Below are 18227 nucleotides of genomic sequence, written 5' to 3' on the forward strand. Positions count from 1 at the left end.
ATATATGTAACCACGCAAAAAAAAAAAGAGACGTAAGATTTTACGTGATCCGTAATGTGTCTATGTTTACAAGTGATGCAAATCTTTAATCCACTATTTGAATCGAAGTGCAAAGAATTTTTCAAACTTTAAACACTTAGAGTACAATAGTAGTTTTCTCTCTCAAATATTTTCAAAGATTATTATGACCTAAAACCTCAATTAGGTATTTATAGGGATGACTTAGAGGAGAAGAAAATTGCAGGCTGTTTAAATAGATAGACAGTGTTCGAGCGCCCGTGCATGCTGCAAGCACGTTATGCAAATTGTTCGAATGCCTTTCGAATACTGTGACCTTCCAAACTCTTGATTATTCGAATGTCCGAACATCATTCCAACGCCTCCATCTCGTTCGAATGGATGGACGTTCTCATCATCGTACCCATATTATCCATTGCCTCTCATCCTTCTCTACCAAGTGCTTCAACTTGCCTGGCCTCTCTGAAACAGTCATAAGTTCAGTATGTGACGACCACCATGTCCTCATCCTTCACCTCTTACTCTATGTTCTTCCTGCAGCTAGCACATTATGTCTAGCAGCATGACACAAAGATGTACACGTCCACCTTCGCGGTGACCGCCGTGCTCGGAAGTCACTCTGGCGCGACATATCCTCTCTCTCCCCTGTGATTCCGGTATTTGTTCTAGTTTGGTCATTCATTAGGAGCATTGCTAGATCAAAATCGGAAATCTACGTGATTAAATTATCGTCTAGTAGTATGTTCTGCGGCTTTATGTCACAGTGGATTACTTGGGTGCTGCACTTCTCATGTAGGTAGACTAGAGCTCTTGCAATGCCCACTTCGATTTGGACTCATAAACTTCTGCGATCACCTTATCGATCAACACCAAATTGGGGAAACCCGAGAGAACAAGAAGTAGAGAACCAACTAAGACAAACACACCTCGATCTTTATTTACCACCACAAGTGTAGTCTGGTTCTGTGGCAAGGAATGGTTGCCTTTGGATACTTTGATCAATGTCTTCCCTCCTACGTAACTTCCTATTCTTCCGATCAATAAAGATCTTTCGTTACACCACAGCTTCCGTTTGTGAACACGACAACTCCACCGAAGGAATCACTCAACCAAAATTTTCTGCCCAAGTCCTCAGTGACAGGTTCGTAGATCTCGTAGTCGGCGTACAACCAATCCGTGGCGTTGACCTCCTTGAATTCGAAAAGGGACGACTCGTCCGGGTTGCAACTGTGCGACGAAAAGTCCAGCTGGCAGCCTTTATTGGGTCGAGGAAGGAGTAGTGAGGTGGACAGTGGCATGAAGAGGTCAGGTTAAATTCCAACGTGCAGTAGCTGTCGAAGCCACTAGTGCCGCTCCCGGCTTTCCATAGACGTATTTGCCTGTTTGAAGATGAAAACACCAAAACTATCTTCTCTATCAGTTAGCTCAAGCTGTCTTAGTTGGACAACATATTAGTCCTAAGTTTGAATTCAGTTCGACCTATCTGTAGACTAAATTATAAGAAACTTGAATATCCTAAAATTTAATAAATTCGACTAAATTTTTAGAGAACATGGCAATTAGTTACATATGATGTAACAGCAAGCAAAGTAGTTTGGGTCTGACTTGAATTCTTACTAAAGTATCTATATCTTTCAACCCTTCTTAGATACATAGGTGAAAGAGCTACGATATGAATTCTAAGAATGAACTTTTGGGTTGGATTTATGTTTGGTATTTTCAATACCAAATTTCATTCCCTTTGATTCTAAAAATTATGAGTAGGTCATCTTGCTTGCTCTATGATAGTTTGTTCTTCTCATTTAGATGCTATCTTTTATTTTAAAGTGGGATTATTATTAATTTGAGATTATGATTATTAGTGGATCATCTCATCATCTCCATCCATAGAATATAAGTCGAACTAGACAAATTTTCTTGTTTGTCTTGCTTTATTTGGCTTGCTTGCAATCTAGGTTATTCCTGTCAAGATCTCTACCTCCTATGTGGAATTCACTTCCGCATACACGTTGCCTAATGTAGAAGTCCTCATATATTGTTCATCATGTAGATGTCTTGGTTGAGTGGGATGTTGCATTCATCAAATCGTAAAAGAGGAGGCCGGTGCCGGTGAACATGCGAGATGCATATGTTTGGTTGCTCTCTATGCCGGTGTACCAGTACCAATCGTAGCGTGCTCCGGTGGCCGCATTCATCGTATAGAAGGTGACATTGCCATCTTTTATGTTGACGAGATGAAACCAGACCTTGGCATGAGCAAGATAAAAGCATGACTCCTTCAATTAAGACTGTGTAGGAACAAGAGTGTAGAAACTCGGAATAAAGCTTTGTCGTATGTATGATGGAGGAGTCTAGTCCATGAGAGAGAACTTCGTGGATGTGAAGTTGAACCGGGCGCTATCTTGTACCGGAACAGTGACCTCACCACTAGCAAACCAAATAATTGTTTTCAGGGTATAGGTGTTGAAATAGATGGCAAGGAGTGTTGGTTTGTTTTGGCTCAATCCAAATTGGAAGTTTGAACGGCCATAAATCTATTCAAATGGCCAAGCCCGAGAGTTTTTGTATCGTTAGCTCACTGCGGACCTTCAAACAAGCTCGGAGCGATTCAAAGGCCCAATGGGTTTCTAAATAACACCAATTAATACCATTATGATGAGTTTAGAGTATTAATTAAGCAAGGGGATTTTGAAAGAGAACATATCTATTGCATTGGGAGGAGATTGAAGGTTTAAAAATATTTGTATTTTTACATATCTATTAGTGTATTAAAATTTCTTATCATTCATGGATATAGGCACATCATCAAATCACGTAAGTCTTGTCTCCCATTTCCTCTTTTTCATAGTTTTCATATCTTTAATATTCTTAATTATAGTTTTCTTGAGTGATTAGTAATTCTCTACTTCTCGTATATTGAGCATGGATTTCTTATTTAGTATTGCTATTAGCTTTGCTAACATATAGTTATTATTTTATTAGAGCTAAAGATTCAAACTTAGGCATTTAGATTTGGCGAAAGCATTTGGTTTGGTGTATTAATTTGCAAAAATATTATAATCATCCAAATCGGGAAATTGCTTTAAATGTCAAATTTGAGGTAGAGATGTTTGATGACACAAATTATTTTAGGATGTGGTAATTTGAAGTCATCGTCATCTTGTTTCAATTAGAATTAATCAGACATTACATTAGAGGAAATATTACACATAAGGATTGGTCGAAATGAACCGGTAAGCTTGTAGTATAATTTGGTTTTATCTTGCAAATCATCACAAGTATCTTGTGATGGAGATCTCAACAAACAGCTTGTGGAAGAAATTGGAGGACAAACTTATGACTAAGAGTATTGAGAATTGGCTTTATTTGAAGAAATTCTTATGTTTTCGATACAAAGTTGGAATGTCAATGACGAAGCACTTGAATATATTTAATAAAAAACTTAGGCTATGTTCACTTGTGGAATAAGGCTATAATAGACATTACTATTCTAATTTCTAAAACTAGAAGAAAAGAGCTAATACTAGTATAATCTATTCTAATATTTAGTTTAATACTTGCATGAGTAATAATTACATCTGATGTGACATAAAATTGATATTAAAGTATTAAAAAATAATAAAATTTTATTAGAACTTGATAATATTTTAAACCAAATAATGAGAATATCCTTGATTAGATGTAAAATAGTACGAATATATATTTTAAAATAAAATTATAATATTTTTATTAAAACTGTGGATTTAAAATACTCTATATACCCAAACTATGAGAAAATACTCATACACTATGCGGTAATGCAGGGTATAAGTCTACACTACGGAGAAATAGCCTCACACTTTTTGTAAAATAACTATTGACCCACCAAATAATGTGACACGATAACCTACTTCTTAATTGAGTTGGGTTTAGTTTAATCGGGCTCGGTTCATAAATAGGTCAACTCATCTAACCCAATTAATAATCGAGTCGTGTTCGAGTTTATCCCAGTGACCTATTTTAACCCATTTGATATACAGGTCAGGAGAAGCCTCACGGTTCTGACATTGTCGAGGGCGTGCAAGGTCAGGTGTAATTCCCTCTCCTTCTAAGGAGATCTATTCCCTTGCCGCACCGCTAGTGAGGCTCTTCTCACTCCCATCCCTTAACTAACGAGCTAGGGGAGGGGAGAACTCTTATTCTCTCTTTTCCCCTTTCTTCTTCCTCTCTTTCTCCTGAAAGCTCGACCTTTCTTCTTTTCCACCACCATGTCATTGCGGCTCAACAACATGCCTACTACTGACGCACTTCTTCACTATCTCCCACTATTCATAACCCCCTTACTATTGTTGCTCCCCATTGCAGCAGCTGCTCCTATTCTCCTCCCCACCCTTGCCGGATTTGGGCTTGGTGGCTCCCATTCCACCTGATCCGAGCTAGTTGCTTTCGCTTTCGTCATCAGGCTCGGATCTACCCTGCTCTACCTCGCTACCGTTGCTCCTCACCGTCGTCAAGGTTCTCCTTCCCTCCCTTCCCTTGTTGGACCCAAGCTTGGTAACCACTTTTCCTCCCCTCACCCCTATTTACATCAATTCCTCGCACTGCCCTTCCTCTGGCCTCCCACTCGTTGGAGCTCCTTTCCTCTCAGTGGTGCAGCCTCCAATCCAGATGTCCCCCTCTCCGATCATCATTCTAGCAATGGTTTGGCCCATGTTGTCTGTCTTTCCGGTGGCTGTCTCTTCAGCCTTGCTCTCCATCATCACCTTGTCACAACTTTAGTCTGCGACCTTGTTGCTGTCACTTCCCTTTCCAGCTCTAGCCCCTACCAAGCTTTGTTAATTGTGACTATCAACCAGTGGCGCATCTACCAAAGCTATAGGTGGTTGGTTGCTCATCATCATATGGTGGTTCTATTGCCAAGGTTGGTCGCTGATGTGTAGGTGCAGCATCGAGCTTCTCTTGGTGGCTTACTAAATCATGTTCTGGTGATTCGTTTGGTTAGTATAGTTGGGTTGGCCGTACTTTTTGCGTGTCAGATTTATTTTAGTTGAGTAGAGCCATAAGATGTGACCCTTTGATGAGAAGTGCTCTAAATTCAACTCTCTTACAACTATCTCTTCTTTACAAGGCTACCTCGATAGGCTAAGAGGGAGGCTTATTCTAGGGCCGATGTCCTATCTCTTTCATTAATCTTTATTTGCATGAGCACTTATTTTAGTTACAAGTCGATACCTTGAATTTATTGTTGGTTAGCCTGTTAAACAGTCAAGAGTGGAGCTTGTTATAGAATTTTATCTTATCTCCCTTTTTACTAGTGTATCATATTGTAACCACCATTTGAAGCTTAATGAATTATCTATCTATGAACATTTAAAAAATATATATATGGGTCAGGTCGGGTCAACCCGCAACCTATTAATATATTTATATATATAAACAAAACTTCTAACCTAACCTACCTTATCTCACACTCTCATCACCTCACTCAATCGCCTCCACCAAATTACAATACTTCCCGCTCCAACCTTGGCCCCTCCCCTACACTACATCTCACTCTCCACAACTGACAACCGCCCTCTCCAATGCTACCTCTCAATCTCCCCAATTGACAACCGGCCTCCCCAATGCTACCTCTCACTCTTCTCTCCTTCAATATCCTCGCTCTCCCCTCCTCCCTCAACTACCTCTAACTCCCCTCCCCTACTTCTCACGCTCCTCTTCAGTGGTTCATCAAGGGCAACCTCCTCTCCAGCAACATCCCCAGCTCCCTTCGCTACTTTTCACTCTCCTCCATCCACCTCTTAGACCACACCAATTGGGTCTATCATCACCTCTTTTGCCTCATCTTCCTCAGCATATATATATATACAGATCTAGAGATCTAGGCGACATTAGAGGAGCAACCTCCTCTCTGGCATCATCACTGCCCTCCCCTCCTCCCCCTCCTCTCTCCGCTACCTTTCACTCTCCTCCAACCACCTTTCCGTCTCTCATCGCACCGTTTGCTCTCCCGCCTCGCCTTTCTCGGTAGATTCGGAGCTCGCCACCATAAGAGCCAGCTCTTAGAGCCTCACCGTTGCTGCTTCGCTAACTCTAACAATGCTTCCATCACCAAAAGCTAAGCCATTTGAATTTTTTTCACTAAATATTATCGTAATATTGTAAATCTACTGGATTTGTGTAATTGTGTGATATAATTTTTTTGCTAGTTTGGTTAGGAATTTATGGATATATTGTAAAATTTTTGTTGCATTAAGTTCATCATAATCTTGTAAACGGGTGAATCGTGTTGGTGTAAATTGGTGAATCATGTTATGTTAATCAACTAATCGTGTTATGTGTGTCGTATAAATGGGTTAAATGTGTTGTATAAAAATACAACCCGTTTATTAAATAGGATAAACAAGTAGGGTCGTGTTACCTATTTATAAATGGGTCATGTTCATGTTTTTACTATCTTGACCTGACTAGGACCCGCATAACCCAATTTGATTGCCACTCCTAAAAATGCCATGTACTACAAGGAAATAATCATGCACTATGGGTAATGTGAGGGTAATAAGCCTACACTATGGGAAAATAATCTTGCACTTTATGTAAATGATGCGAACCGGATCAGATTGGATCGCATCATGAGAACATTGGGCTCGATAGATCGAGTCTATTTATCTTTTAATTAATTCATGTTTATCTCCTATGTAAGCCCTTAAGGCAAGTCTAGTTAAGTTATGTAAGTCACTAAGGCAAGTTCAATTAAGTCACATAAGCCACTAAGGTAAGTTTAATTAAGTCACATAAGTCACTAAGGCAAGTTCAATTAAGTCATATAAGCCTCTAAAGTAAGTCCTAGTTTAAATCGTATAAGTCTTTAGGACTACGTCTGAGTAGGACTTATTATACTCGACATCTATATATAGATGTGCTGGGCTTCTTTGTTTATTCATCCAAGCAACCAATAAAAAATTAAACTATCTTAATATTAAGAGTAAGAGTAAGATAATTTAAGAGTAGTAGTAAATTAACCAAAGTCATTTATTTTCCTAGGAGAAAATATAAGTTAGAAATACTAATTCTACCTCCAACACATAGCCACCATCACCTCCATGAGCCACTCTATCTTACAGCCATCCACCATCACCCTTGGCCATCCGCCACCTTCTGATGATCGACATAATGTCAAATATTTACCATTCTACTCCGTTCTGACCTTGCTCCACTATTTTATTTATATCTTTTTATTTTGACCTCTAATTGAGTCATTAGAATTCTAACTCATGAGGCTACCATTACTTAAATTTTTATAATTTTTTTACGTTCAAATTGGTCTAGATTTGGTTCATAACAGTAAAATAATCATACATTACAAGATAATGTGGGGTAATAATTTTGCACTTTATGTAAATTAATAATGCACTACGATAAAATAACTATCTATTACGGGTAATGCAGATTATAAGTTGTACTGCTGGATAATAACCTCACACTCTATGTAAAATAACAATGCACCATAAGGTAATTTTAGACTATTGTGGAGTTACAAACCACGCACATGATTTTTGCAATATTTAGAGTAAAAAAAAATGAAATCTCAACTATAGATGAGATAACTAATATTTAAAAGAGAAGATAGATGAGAAAAAAAATCTCAACTATAGCTAATATCACCGGTATTAATAAGAGAAAACCAGTTAACACATTGTTGGCACCTCACTTTAGATTGAGTGCAATTATGTTACTAAGTAAGATGCTGAGATAGATTTTATGTCCAAAAATCCTATGCTAGCGTAATTAGAAGCTTGATACATGAGATGGTGTGTATTAGGTTTGATATCTCACATGCCATTAGTAGTGTTAGTAGATATATGCATGCTCTAGGAAAAGGGTATTGTTAGGGTGTGAAATAGGTTTTGAGGTAAATCCATGGTATTTTGGGTGTTGGTCTAAAATTTGCATTTACATCTTGGTGGATATGTGAATTTGAAATATTCAAGTGATTTGGAATGATGATAATCTACTACTAGATATATATTCACACTTGCAAGAGGACCAATGTGTTGGAGGTCTACCTTATAGTCAATGGTTGCTCTATCAACTATAGAGGCATAGTATATGAAAGTGATAAAGGTAATAAAGGAGTTATTTAGTTGATTGATTTAGTAAAAGACTTAGGTGTCTATCAAGAGTAGGTGGAAGTGCATTATGATATTCAAAATATAATTTGTTTGGCAAAGAACCAAATTCATTGTGCTAAAACAAAGCACATTGACATTTGATTTCACTTTGCGAGGAAAATTTTAGAGAAATATAACATTTCTCTTTACAAGAAATTATAGAAAATCCTACATAAATTTTGACAAAAGTGGTGACAAAGGTGTTTCAACGGTGCTTGGACTTGATTAATATCACACTTGTTTGATTGTTTGGATTTGGCATTTTAGGACACAAATTTGTAGGTGGTATATTTTTAGGGTTTGTTTGTCACTTTCTAATGATTTAGATAATTTGATTGAATTCTTGAAATTTTCACTAAGGTGGAGAATTGTTGCTTTTTTGGCTTGATTCAAATTAGGCATTCGAATGGACATAAATCCGTTGTAACGCATAAGCTCGTGAGCTTTTGTATCACCAGTTTGGCACAGGCATTAAGACGAGCTCGGAGCCTTTCGGAAGCCCACAAGTTCTTTCCTCCATAAACCACATCTATAAATACCACATTGATTTTAGGACATTAAGCAGGGGCTTTTGAGAGAGAACATATCTATTTTATTGGGAGGAGATTGGAGATTTGGAAACACTTTTATTTTGCATCTCTACTAGTGGATTGAAATTTTGCATCACTCGTGGATATAAGCATATTACTCGTGGATATAAGCATTTACTATGTTCTTTGGTTGCTTGATTTGGAAATTTGTATATATATGAGACAATGAAGTAAAAGTTGAACTTTTGAAAAGTCGTTCTCAGAATAGAAACAACATCAATTGAATTATGTAAATATCATTATAGAGATGTTAATAGTAATTAAACTAACTTGAATTGATCATCATTGTCATTGATGTCAGAGAGAAGATGAAAAAAATGGTTATAAACTTCAAAGGGATGGGTTTCACATTTTTCAATTTTACAATATAATAGAAAATATAAACTAAACGCGTATTTATTAAAACCATCCTTAGGAATCACAATCCAATAAATTTTATTGTCACAAGCATATCAATTATGACATGGGCTTCTACACATTTAGAACCATATCAACTTAATTGTACTTTTCTAGAGCCCATAATAAATTTAAATTTATAGATCACTTAAGTGAGCTTAATATAAATACTAAACTCATATAATTTTATTAAACATATAAGCCCACTAATTATCAAATAACTAACAGACAGTTCTGTGTCATTTGAGTTCAGGTGGAGCAACAAGAGAGGTTTAAATAATAGCTCACTGTTTGTTTCATACAAGATGGATGCAATCCTGGAATTTTCTATAATCAAGTAATTGAAGTGCACTAAATATTGCGAGATTATTTGTGCTTATGATCAGTTATCATTTTTGTTTTTCGTTTTATTTTTGCTCTCTTTTCTGTGGGCTAATGATACATAAAATAATTCTCAAATAAATAAATAAATATTCTAAAAAAGATAATGTCACCTGATAGAGATTTCTTAAATCAATTGATATTTGAAACTAAAGTTGCTGTTGAAGTGGATCCAGATTGAGAATTTTTTTTTGGATCCGCAGTTACTATTTACTAGAATTAATTCAGATTAAGCCTCTTGAACTTGACCATGCCCATCATCCATCTTATCCACGCTGCATCTACAACCAAAAACTTTATGCCCTCGTTTACTTATGAAACATTAATACATTTATTTTGGTGTAGCAAATAATTAATCATTTAAGCATATATTAGTATAGTAATATCTACTTCTTTCTTCTCTCCTCTTCCATGATTCCATCTAATATTTTTAAATTTATCAATTACTATTTCATCCTTAAAAGTCATCAATTTAATCAACTATTATTTGTCATATTAAATATAATTGTTACATACTATATCAGTATATAACTAAACATTATAATAGTTTATAATCAGTATAAACTCTCTTCTAGTATAAAAAATTAAAATAACTATGTTAGTCATGGCTTTATTCTACAAGTGCAGAGATAGAAGCTTTGCATGGGTAAGTCGTGTCAACCATGGCATCATTTACGGGCTCGGGCTAAGAAGTCTGATCATTTTAAACCTATTTTTCAGCCCTTTGGCCTCTATTAAATTGGGCCTCCTCAAATCAATTGAATTTTAATTCCGTTTTCTAGAGGAAATTAGCAAGCAGTCGTGCCCTCGTTTTTGGATATTAATTGGGGCCAATTGGACTCCAAAATTTTCTTTCACCATAAAAATATATGGTTTAAAGAGGCAAACAGTTTTGGTTCTATGTTATCTTTTTTTTTCTTAATCTAGATTACAAAATATTATTCCAGTTTTAATTAAATATCAATTTTTTTTTATTCTAGGTTAGAAATTAATATTAGTAATATTATTTCACACATGAGCACAATTTTAATTTTACTAATTTTACTAAAGTCATTTTCAAAAAAAAAAAAAAAATCTCTCCCCACTCTCTTATTACCCACCTATCATTCCACAAATAAAAAAAATCCTTCAAATTTCCAACTTATATCGTCTCTCCTTTCGTCCACTATTCTTAGAAATATTTATTTCTATGATGTTATTTTAAAATATTTAAATTTTTTTATAAATGAATGTTTTGATAAGGCACATTTTTGGATTATAACTAATTATTAGTTATTTAAGGAGTTTCCTTTCAATTGCATCTTTTAGTCCTCTAACTACCATAATTACTTTTTAGTTATCTAACTACTATCACATTTTTTAGTTAATATCTTTTTATTTTTAAAAAATTATGTAATTATTTTAAGATATGAAAAGGACCTAAGTGCTTGCTGTTATAATTAACTATTGTTCAGATCAATGTTCAATTTTGTGAGTTGCACCTTGATTAATTAATGATGGTCTTGTATTCCGAGAACAATGATGGTCTTGTAATAAGTGGACAACAAATTTGTTCAAGAGATATATTTACCTTCACTTGACTATTGTAAGAGCCTAGCAATTTATTTTCATTGTATCTCCACTATTCACTTTTTTTAATAATTTTTGGATAAATTTTTCTTACTTGGTAATTTCTGAGTGTTACAGTTTCATTCATGTTACTACATAACAAACTTAACCGCTTTGATGGAAATAACTATAAGTGATAGAAGGAGAAACTATAGTTTGTCTTTAGGTGTTAAAGATGTGATAGAAAAGAAATATCCCATCTTGACCGAGAAGTCTACAGTAGAGAAAAAAAGACGCAAAGCAAAATAGGATGAGGATAATATTTTATACTGTGGTACTATTCCTAGGTCCCTTACCAACCACTTATTTAATATGTACTCTCATATAAAGACTCTAGCAACAAAAAACTATCTATTTTCAACTACTTTAATTTTAAAATTGTTGATAAGAAGCATATTCATTCTCAAGTTCATGAACAATTTATTATACAATAAATATTTATGAGGCCATTTTTATAGAGGAGAAATTTTAAGCAAGTGTTATCATTGGTTAATTACCATCAAGTTGGAAAGACTACCGTAAATCTCTTAAAGAGAAAGGGTGATAATTTGATTCTTAAGATTCTTCAATGTCAACTCATTGAGGAAGAGTCAAGGATTTGAGATAATGCCGAGGAAACTATAAAATGATAAAAATTGCATATGTTGTTTAAATAAACAACAAGAAAAGAAAGAGACTCTGATTTAAAATTTTTTTTAGTAAGAAAAAAATAATAACAAAAAGAATGTAATATATCATTACTGTAAAATGAATAGACACTATAAAAAATGAGTGTTGCATTCTTAAGAAGTAATAGCAATTAAATAAAGTTGAAAAAATCTTATTGTGTTTTAGGTAAATTTGGTAGTCTCTAAATCAGGTTGGTAATGGACGCAGGCACAACTCATCATATTTGTGGAGAGAGAAATCTTATCAAGAAACATTAACTTGTAAATTATGTTTTGCTCTAAATCATAACTCTTCCTCTACTAAAATAGTTGGAAAGAGTTATGTAGAATTGAAATTCACATCGAAAAAACTCTTACTCTACTTGATTTATACAATGCTCTTGAGATTTAAAATAATCTTATTTTGTGTGGTTTGCTTTCTAAACATAGTTTAAGTTTGTGTTTGAATCAGATAAATTTGTATCAACTAAGAAAAACTTATTTGTTAGCATGGACTATGCTGAAATTATATGTTTAAACTAAACTTTAAAAAAATGTAATACTTCTATTTATTTTGTTAACTCTTTGTCTATGACATGCTAGACTAGGTCAGGATCAAGTTTAACTTGAATTTAATTTTGAGCATAGTTTCAAAATCAAGCTCGACTAGACCTATTTTCGAGCCGAGTTTGATCAAGCCTTATCGAGCCGAGCTCTAGTTGGCTTGATTATTTTGACAACCCTATTAGCCTAGCGTTCAAACATTTCCATGAAGACTACTCTTGGACCAGGGTGTTAGAACATCATTGGCTAGGTGTTCAATCACACGAGTCATTGCCATAAGTTTATTAAAAATAATAAATAACTAATACAATGATAAACAAGTTCGACCCAACAAACCAAATTTTCCCTATGAAGTGACCCAATTAGATCCGGATCATATTATTCCACCACACTTCCACTCACTTTGTCCTCAAATTGAGAAACCAAGGAAGCTATTCTCCATGCCCCTAAGTGGAGCTGCTTATAGTTGTGGCAACTCTAGTGAATCTCCATATGCCAAAAGTTGTTTAGGCAGCCCATCATCGTATGCAAGGTGGCGCTGGTTTGGCACTAAACCCCTTTCAGCTGCATATGTTGTCCATTCCACTTGTAGTCTAGCCATATATCATTAAAGTCGAATGTGGCTGAACCCAAAATACATAGCCATGCAGTGCCAAGCACGATATCCGCTCCTCAATGAGCAAATGGATGAATATCCAATATCAATTGTCCTTAAATCTTCAATGTCACTAAGATTAAAGAAATCCTAGGCTTGGCTCAAGTGTGGTGGAGGTTTTAACTTGGACGCAAAGGGGTGATCTCGACTAACTTGATGTGGGAGTGGGCAAGATAGGACATCTCGGATATAGGTCTATGGTTTGTTCAAGATCCTCCTTAGTTTCTAACAATGGTGGAGGTGGGAAAACCGTTGCAGAAACTAGAGTAGTTGTGGTTACGCTATATGGTCAGAATGCCCTGACTGCTGGCCTATAGTCGACGCCCTTTATTGATGGGGTTAGTGGTATCATGGATGCTTGTAGGGTTGGCCCTATAGTTTGAAAGGTTTTATCCTCATGCCTCAGTATTTGTGGAGGAGGTATGCTACAAAGATGAGTGTCACAACACCTTGCGGTCGTGAATAGACAATTGCTTAAGTCAATGTCTCGATGGAGGCTTGCGAGGCTTTCTATGATGCATGTGCTTTCAACAATGTGGCATGCATCATTGCCATTAGTTGGACCAGATTTGGTTGCTCAAGTATGGTGAAAGGTGATGCAATCATTAGTAGAGTGGTGATTGAGTTCTAGCATGCTAGTTTGAGGAATACCAGTTGTTGGATCCCTAATTAAGGTAAGTTTTGGTGAAGATGATGGTAAGCGATTAGTTGGTGAAATTGGTGAATATGATAAAATCTAGATGATAAAAGAGAAAGAGATAATGGAGATAATGATTGTGTGGGGGTAAATCTGTGATTTTGAAAGAAAGAAGGGAAAGAAGATTGCCGGCTCTAAAATAGAACAGGGATTCACGGATGAAGAAGGGGAGGATCTAGCTAACACCTCAGGTTTGAGAGATGGGGGAAAAGATGGCTCACCCCACTAAACTTGGGGGATCGATAGTTGAGAAAGAAGGAAATATTGTTGGCTTGACATCGTCGGCCATAGATAGAAGAAAAATAGAGATGAGAAGGAGACTAGAGGTAGAAGAAGGTAGAAAAATGACAATAATATTTACTAATATCAAAATGATTATCTTCCATATATTTATAGGCTAGCTAAAAATTTAAAAATATTCAAATTAACCCTGACACTAGATGGCCTTGGCATCAAGTATTCAAATGCCACTTGAATGGCATTAGATCGTCGTTAAATAAAGATTGCTCTTAGGTTAGGTTGTTCAAACATTGTTGGATAGGTGTTCAAACACTTCAATATAGATCACTCTCGGGTTTGAACTTTTAAATGCCGTTACACTGATGTTTGAACATTTCAATGAAGACTGCTCTAGGATTAGAATATTGTTGGCTAGGCATTTAAGCACTTTGACATTCTGTTGCGCTTAGGTTGGGGTGTTTGAACACTGTTGGTCGAGCATTTTGACGCCTCGATGATGATTGCTCGTATATCTTGCTATCTTATTATCGTTGATTGGGAGTTCAACCTAGCGAACCCAATCTCCCCGTAAGATAATCTGATTAGGCCCAAATCATATGATAAGAAAATTGTTAAATCACATAAATCTTATCTCCTTTCTCCATAGTCTATTTTTACTCTATCTTTTAAAAACCTCTATATTTTATTTAGAATTTATTTTTAATTTTTCAATCCGGTCAGTGATATTAATTTGGTATTTACGAGTGCCTCAGCATAAGAAGTACTAGATGCTCCAAAACTCTCTTTCCGTCTTCGCTGTAATCATACAAGCTCAAATGGTCAAACTCTGACACAGTGTAGACTGCAGACTATAGACTCTGAAACTCTCATCCAATATAAATATAAAATTTCCTCTACGTTTAAATATTAGAAGCTACCTATGATGGTCCACATAAACTCACATGTCCATGGAGATTCTCATCTCCATCTCCATGGCCGTCCTATCTTAATAAATGAGTAGTTTATCCTTTGATTCTCTCAGTGCTAGTCAAATTGCAACTACCCAAAAAAAAAACAAGCATAAAGATTTCAAGACGGCCATTTCCTTTGGTTTTCCATCAGAAACAGAGGAGTGTAGAGTAGAGCAGAGCTTGAGAACCAGAGATAATGATAACTTTCTTCATTGAGATAACTCGACTACTGACATATACTAAGTAACACTGCAAGATCTTCTCTCGAAGGTTTCCTATACACATGAAACTTAATTCTTTGATATAAACTCAAACTCAGATAAGAAAATCTATATAGTTATAAAGAGAGAATAAAATCTAAACAGGGACAGTCCTGTTATGCCCAGCACCAGTCTCAGACTCAGCTTCCTCCTCGTTCTCGCCGGATAACTCCTCGAGGGACTTCCCATTCGACTCCGGCACCAAGAAGGTCAAGGCAAAACCCACAAGATTGCATCCAGCGAGAACAAACAGAGAGTTTCTCACGCCGATGCCGGCCGGGTAACCGTGGTCGGCGAGCGCCTTGTTCTGGTTCTGCGCTGCGTATAAAAAGCCGAAAGACCCGACGATGGCCCCGGCCTTGCCTGCGGCCGCGGAGATGCCGTGACACGTGGACCGCAGCCTCGCGGGGAAGATCTCGGCAGGGACGATGAAGGTGGTGCTGTTGGGCCCGAAATTGGCGAAGAAGAAGGTAAAGGCGTACATGACGACGAAGCCGATGTGGTTGCCGGCGGTGGTCCAATGGTGGTAGGGGATGGCGAGGCCGAGCATGAACACGGTCATCATGAAGAACCCGAGGAGCTGGATCGCGAACCGTCCTATCACGTCGATGAGCGCGACAGTGAACCAGTAGCCGGGCACGGTGCCGCAGAGAGCGATTAAGGTTTGCGCTCTCGATATTCTGAAGACCTCTTCGAGAGCGTTCATTGTTCTCGCCTTAGGAATCCAATTGATGGCGCTGAAGATGTCTTTTTGGAATAGATTCTGGCTATAAAAAGCTATGTCGAGCACGAACCAGCAAGTGGCGGTGCCGACGAGGTGGACGCCATGGCGGCGGGCGAACTCTTTGGAGAAGAGACCGAATTCATTGTTCCTGCTGATCTTCTCGACGTTCTCTTGCTCCTCCACGATTTCGACTTGGAGCACCTTCGACATGTCGGACGCTGCCTGCTTCGCGTTCTTGGCGACGAGCGCGGTGTAGCGCGCCGTCTCCGGCATCTTCATCCGCCAGTAATAAGTCATCGCAGCCGGGATGGCGCCAAACATGAGGATTATCCGCCAGACATAGTCGGCCTGCGGGACGGTGGATCCGGCGGGGTCGGACTCGTAGGCCGGCGCGTCGAAGCGACTGCCAAAGGCGGTGGAGACGATGAGGGTGACGACGCCGCCGGATAGGATGCCGAACCCCTGCATCGCGAAGACGGCGGCGATGAAGGCGCCGCGGGTCTTCTTGTTGGCGTACTCGGACATGATGGTGGCGGAGAGGGGGTAATCGCCGCCGATGCCGAACCCAAGCCAGAAGCGGAAGAAACAGAGGGTCGCCATGACGCCGTTAGGAGAGTGCCCAAACGAGAGGCCGGAGGCAATAGAGCAGATGACCATGAGCATCAAGGTCATGCCGTAGACGCGCTTCCGGCCCATCTTGTCGCCGAGCCAGCCGAAGAAGAGCTGGCCGGAGAGGGTCCCGCAGAAGGCGACGCCGTTGACGGCTGCGGCGATGTTTGGAGGGAGGGAGCCGGGGTCCTTGGATCCGGGAATGTAATAGTAGATGCGGCCGAGGAGTTTTGTCACCAAGGAGATGCAGAAGAGGTCGTAGGCGTCGGTGAAGAAGCCCATACCGGCGATGATGATGGCCGTGAAATGGTACCATTGGGTCTTCGCCAAGTCCAAGGCATTAAGGACTTGGAGTTGGTCTCTCGCCATGTTTCGTCTTCTTCAAATTCTCTTCTCTGACAGAGAGAAAGAGAGAAACAGATAAGAGACTTTCCGTTAAAAGGGTACTCTACGATCAGTTGCAGAGGGAGACAGAGAGAGATTCCTAGTTTCTGGAGATATCCCCCAGTAGATTCCCGGAAGAAGCACAGGAAAGTGGACAAGAAATTTAGAATGACATTTGCATCAAAACTCCTTTCTAAGGTTATTACTAATAGTAAAATTAAGATCTTAAAAATTAAACATTTTATACAAGCGTTCAGCCAAGTATATACAATTTAGATAGGAAGTAGACACAAGAGTCTAACTTTACTATTACTAAAATTTAAGAATTATTTAATACAAATTGCTCAATATTTTGAGGGATATGAACGAATATATTTTAAAATATTTTCTTGTTGACCAAATACTGCTCCAAGTTTCTTAATGGGGTAGTTTTAAAAAATAAATCAAATACTTAAGAACTAAAGAAAAAGAAAAGAAAAGGAAATGGTGGGTGTGATCCAAAGGATCCATAAAATCGATAAAGAGGTCTTAGAAAGTAATAAAAGATAAAGAGTAAATGACTAACAATAAAATAAGGTGCTTTGGGGTTGAGGACACAGAAGTACATAGTTTAAAGTTTAAACCTATCTCCATTTAACAACTTATATATAATTACACAATCAAGCAAATTAATCCAATAAGGAAGAAAAAAGAAAAATAACAAGGAAATTTCTTACCTGTTTCAGAGACTGGTGGGCTTCAATAACCCCAGTAGAGTAATAAAGTGGAGTCTCTCTCTAGAGAAGAATGGGAGAAGTGGGGGAGAGAGAGAGAGATGGAGCGAGAAGGAGAGGAAGAATGGAGAGGTATTTAATAGGAGGAGAAGGAAAGGCATCTCGGAGGGAATATTACATTTCTCGCCCGTTCAACGAGTCAACTCACCTACATATGAAATTGATGGATCGAAACGCTTGGCCAGCGAAGACACGCCTCGGGTTTCCTCTTTGTTTCCTCATGATGATGTGAGATGAACACTTGCCTTCTTGACTTGCCTAAAAATAAATAGTATGCCACCCTTGGGCCTTGGTTGTTGGTAGAGGAGAGGTATATTCCCCCGCAGTAAACGCATATAAGCGTTTTTCTCCTCTTAATTTGCTATCTGTTAGTAAGTAAGTTCATGGAAGCTTAATATGGTATGTGAGGAGGCTCATTTTTATGGGCGGCCTGGAGAATTTGGATGATTATCCAGCGGATTACTTTAGTAATTATTTATATAATAATAACTCTAATTTCAGTATTTGGCACTAGGAATTAATACTTGAGATACTCGGAGTGGAATAATAGGGCTATGAAAGGAGGAGCTCCAGTCACCTGA

General features: G+C 37.8%; 1 protein-coding gene across 1 annotated transcript; it reads right to left on the reverse strand.

The window, feature by feature from the left end:
• Positions 1-15090: 15090 nt before the first annotated feature.
• Positions 15091-17912, reverse strand: LOC140784780 (probable inorganic phosphate transporter 1-4). The gene is made up of 2 exons (XM_073132330.1): positions 17590-17912; positions 15091-16884 (listed from the first exon to the last, which is right to left on the reverse strand). Exon 2 carries the CDS (start codon positions 16856-16858, stop codon positions 15254-15256), a length of 1605 nt encoding a protein of 534 aa, XP_072988431.1. The 5' UTR covers positions 16859-16884; positions 17590-17912; the 3' UTR covers positions 15091-15253.
• Positions 17913-18227: the final 315 nt, after the last annotated feature.

This window comes from Typha latifolia, chromosome 3 (assembly GCF_019914945.1).
Source record: "Typha latifolia isolate L0001 chromosome 3, TyphaL0001v2, whole genome shotgun sequence".
NCBI classification, from domain to species: Eukaryota; Viridiplantae; Streptophyta; class Magnoliopsida; order Poales; family Typhaceae; genus Typha; species Typha latifolia.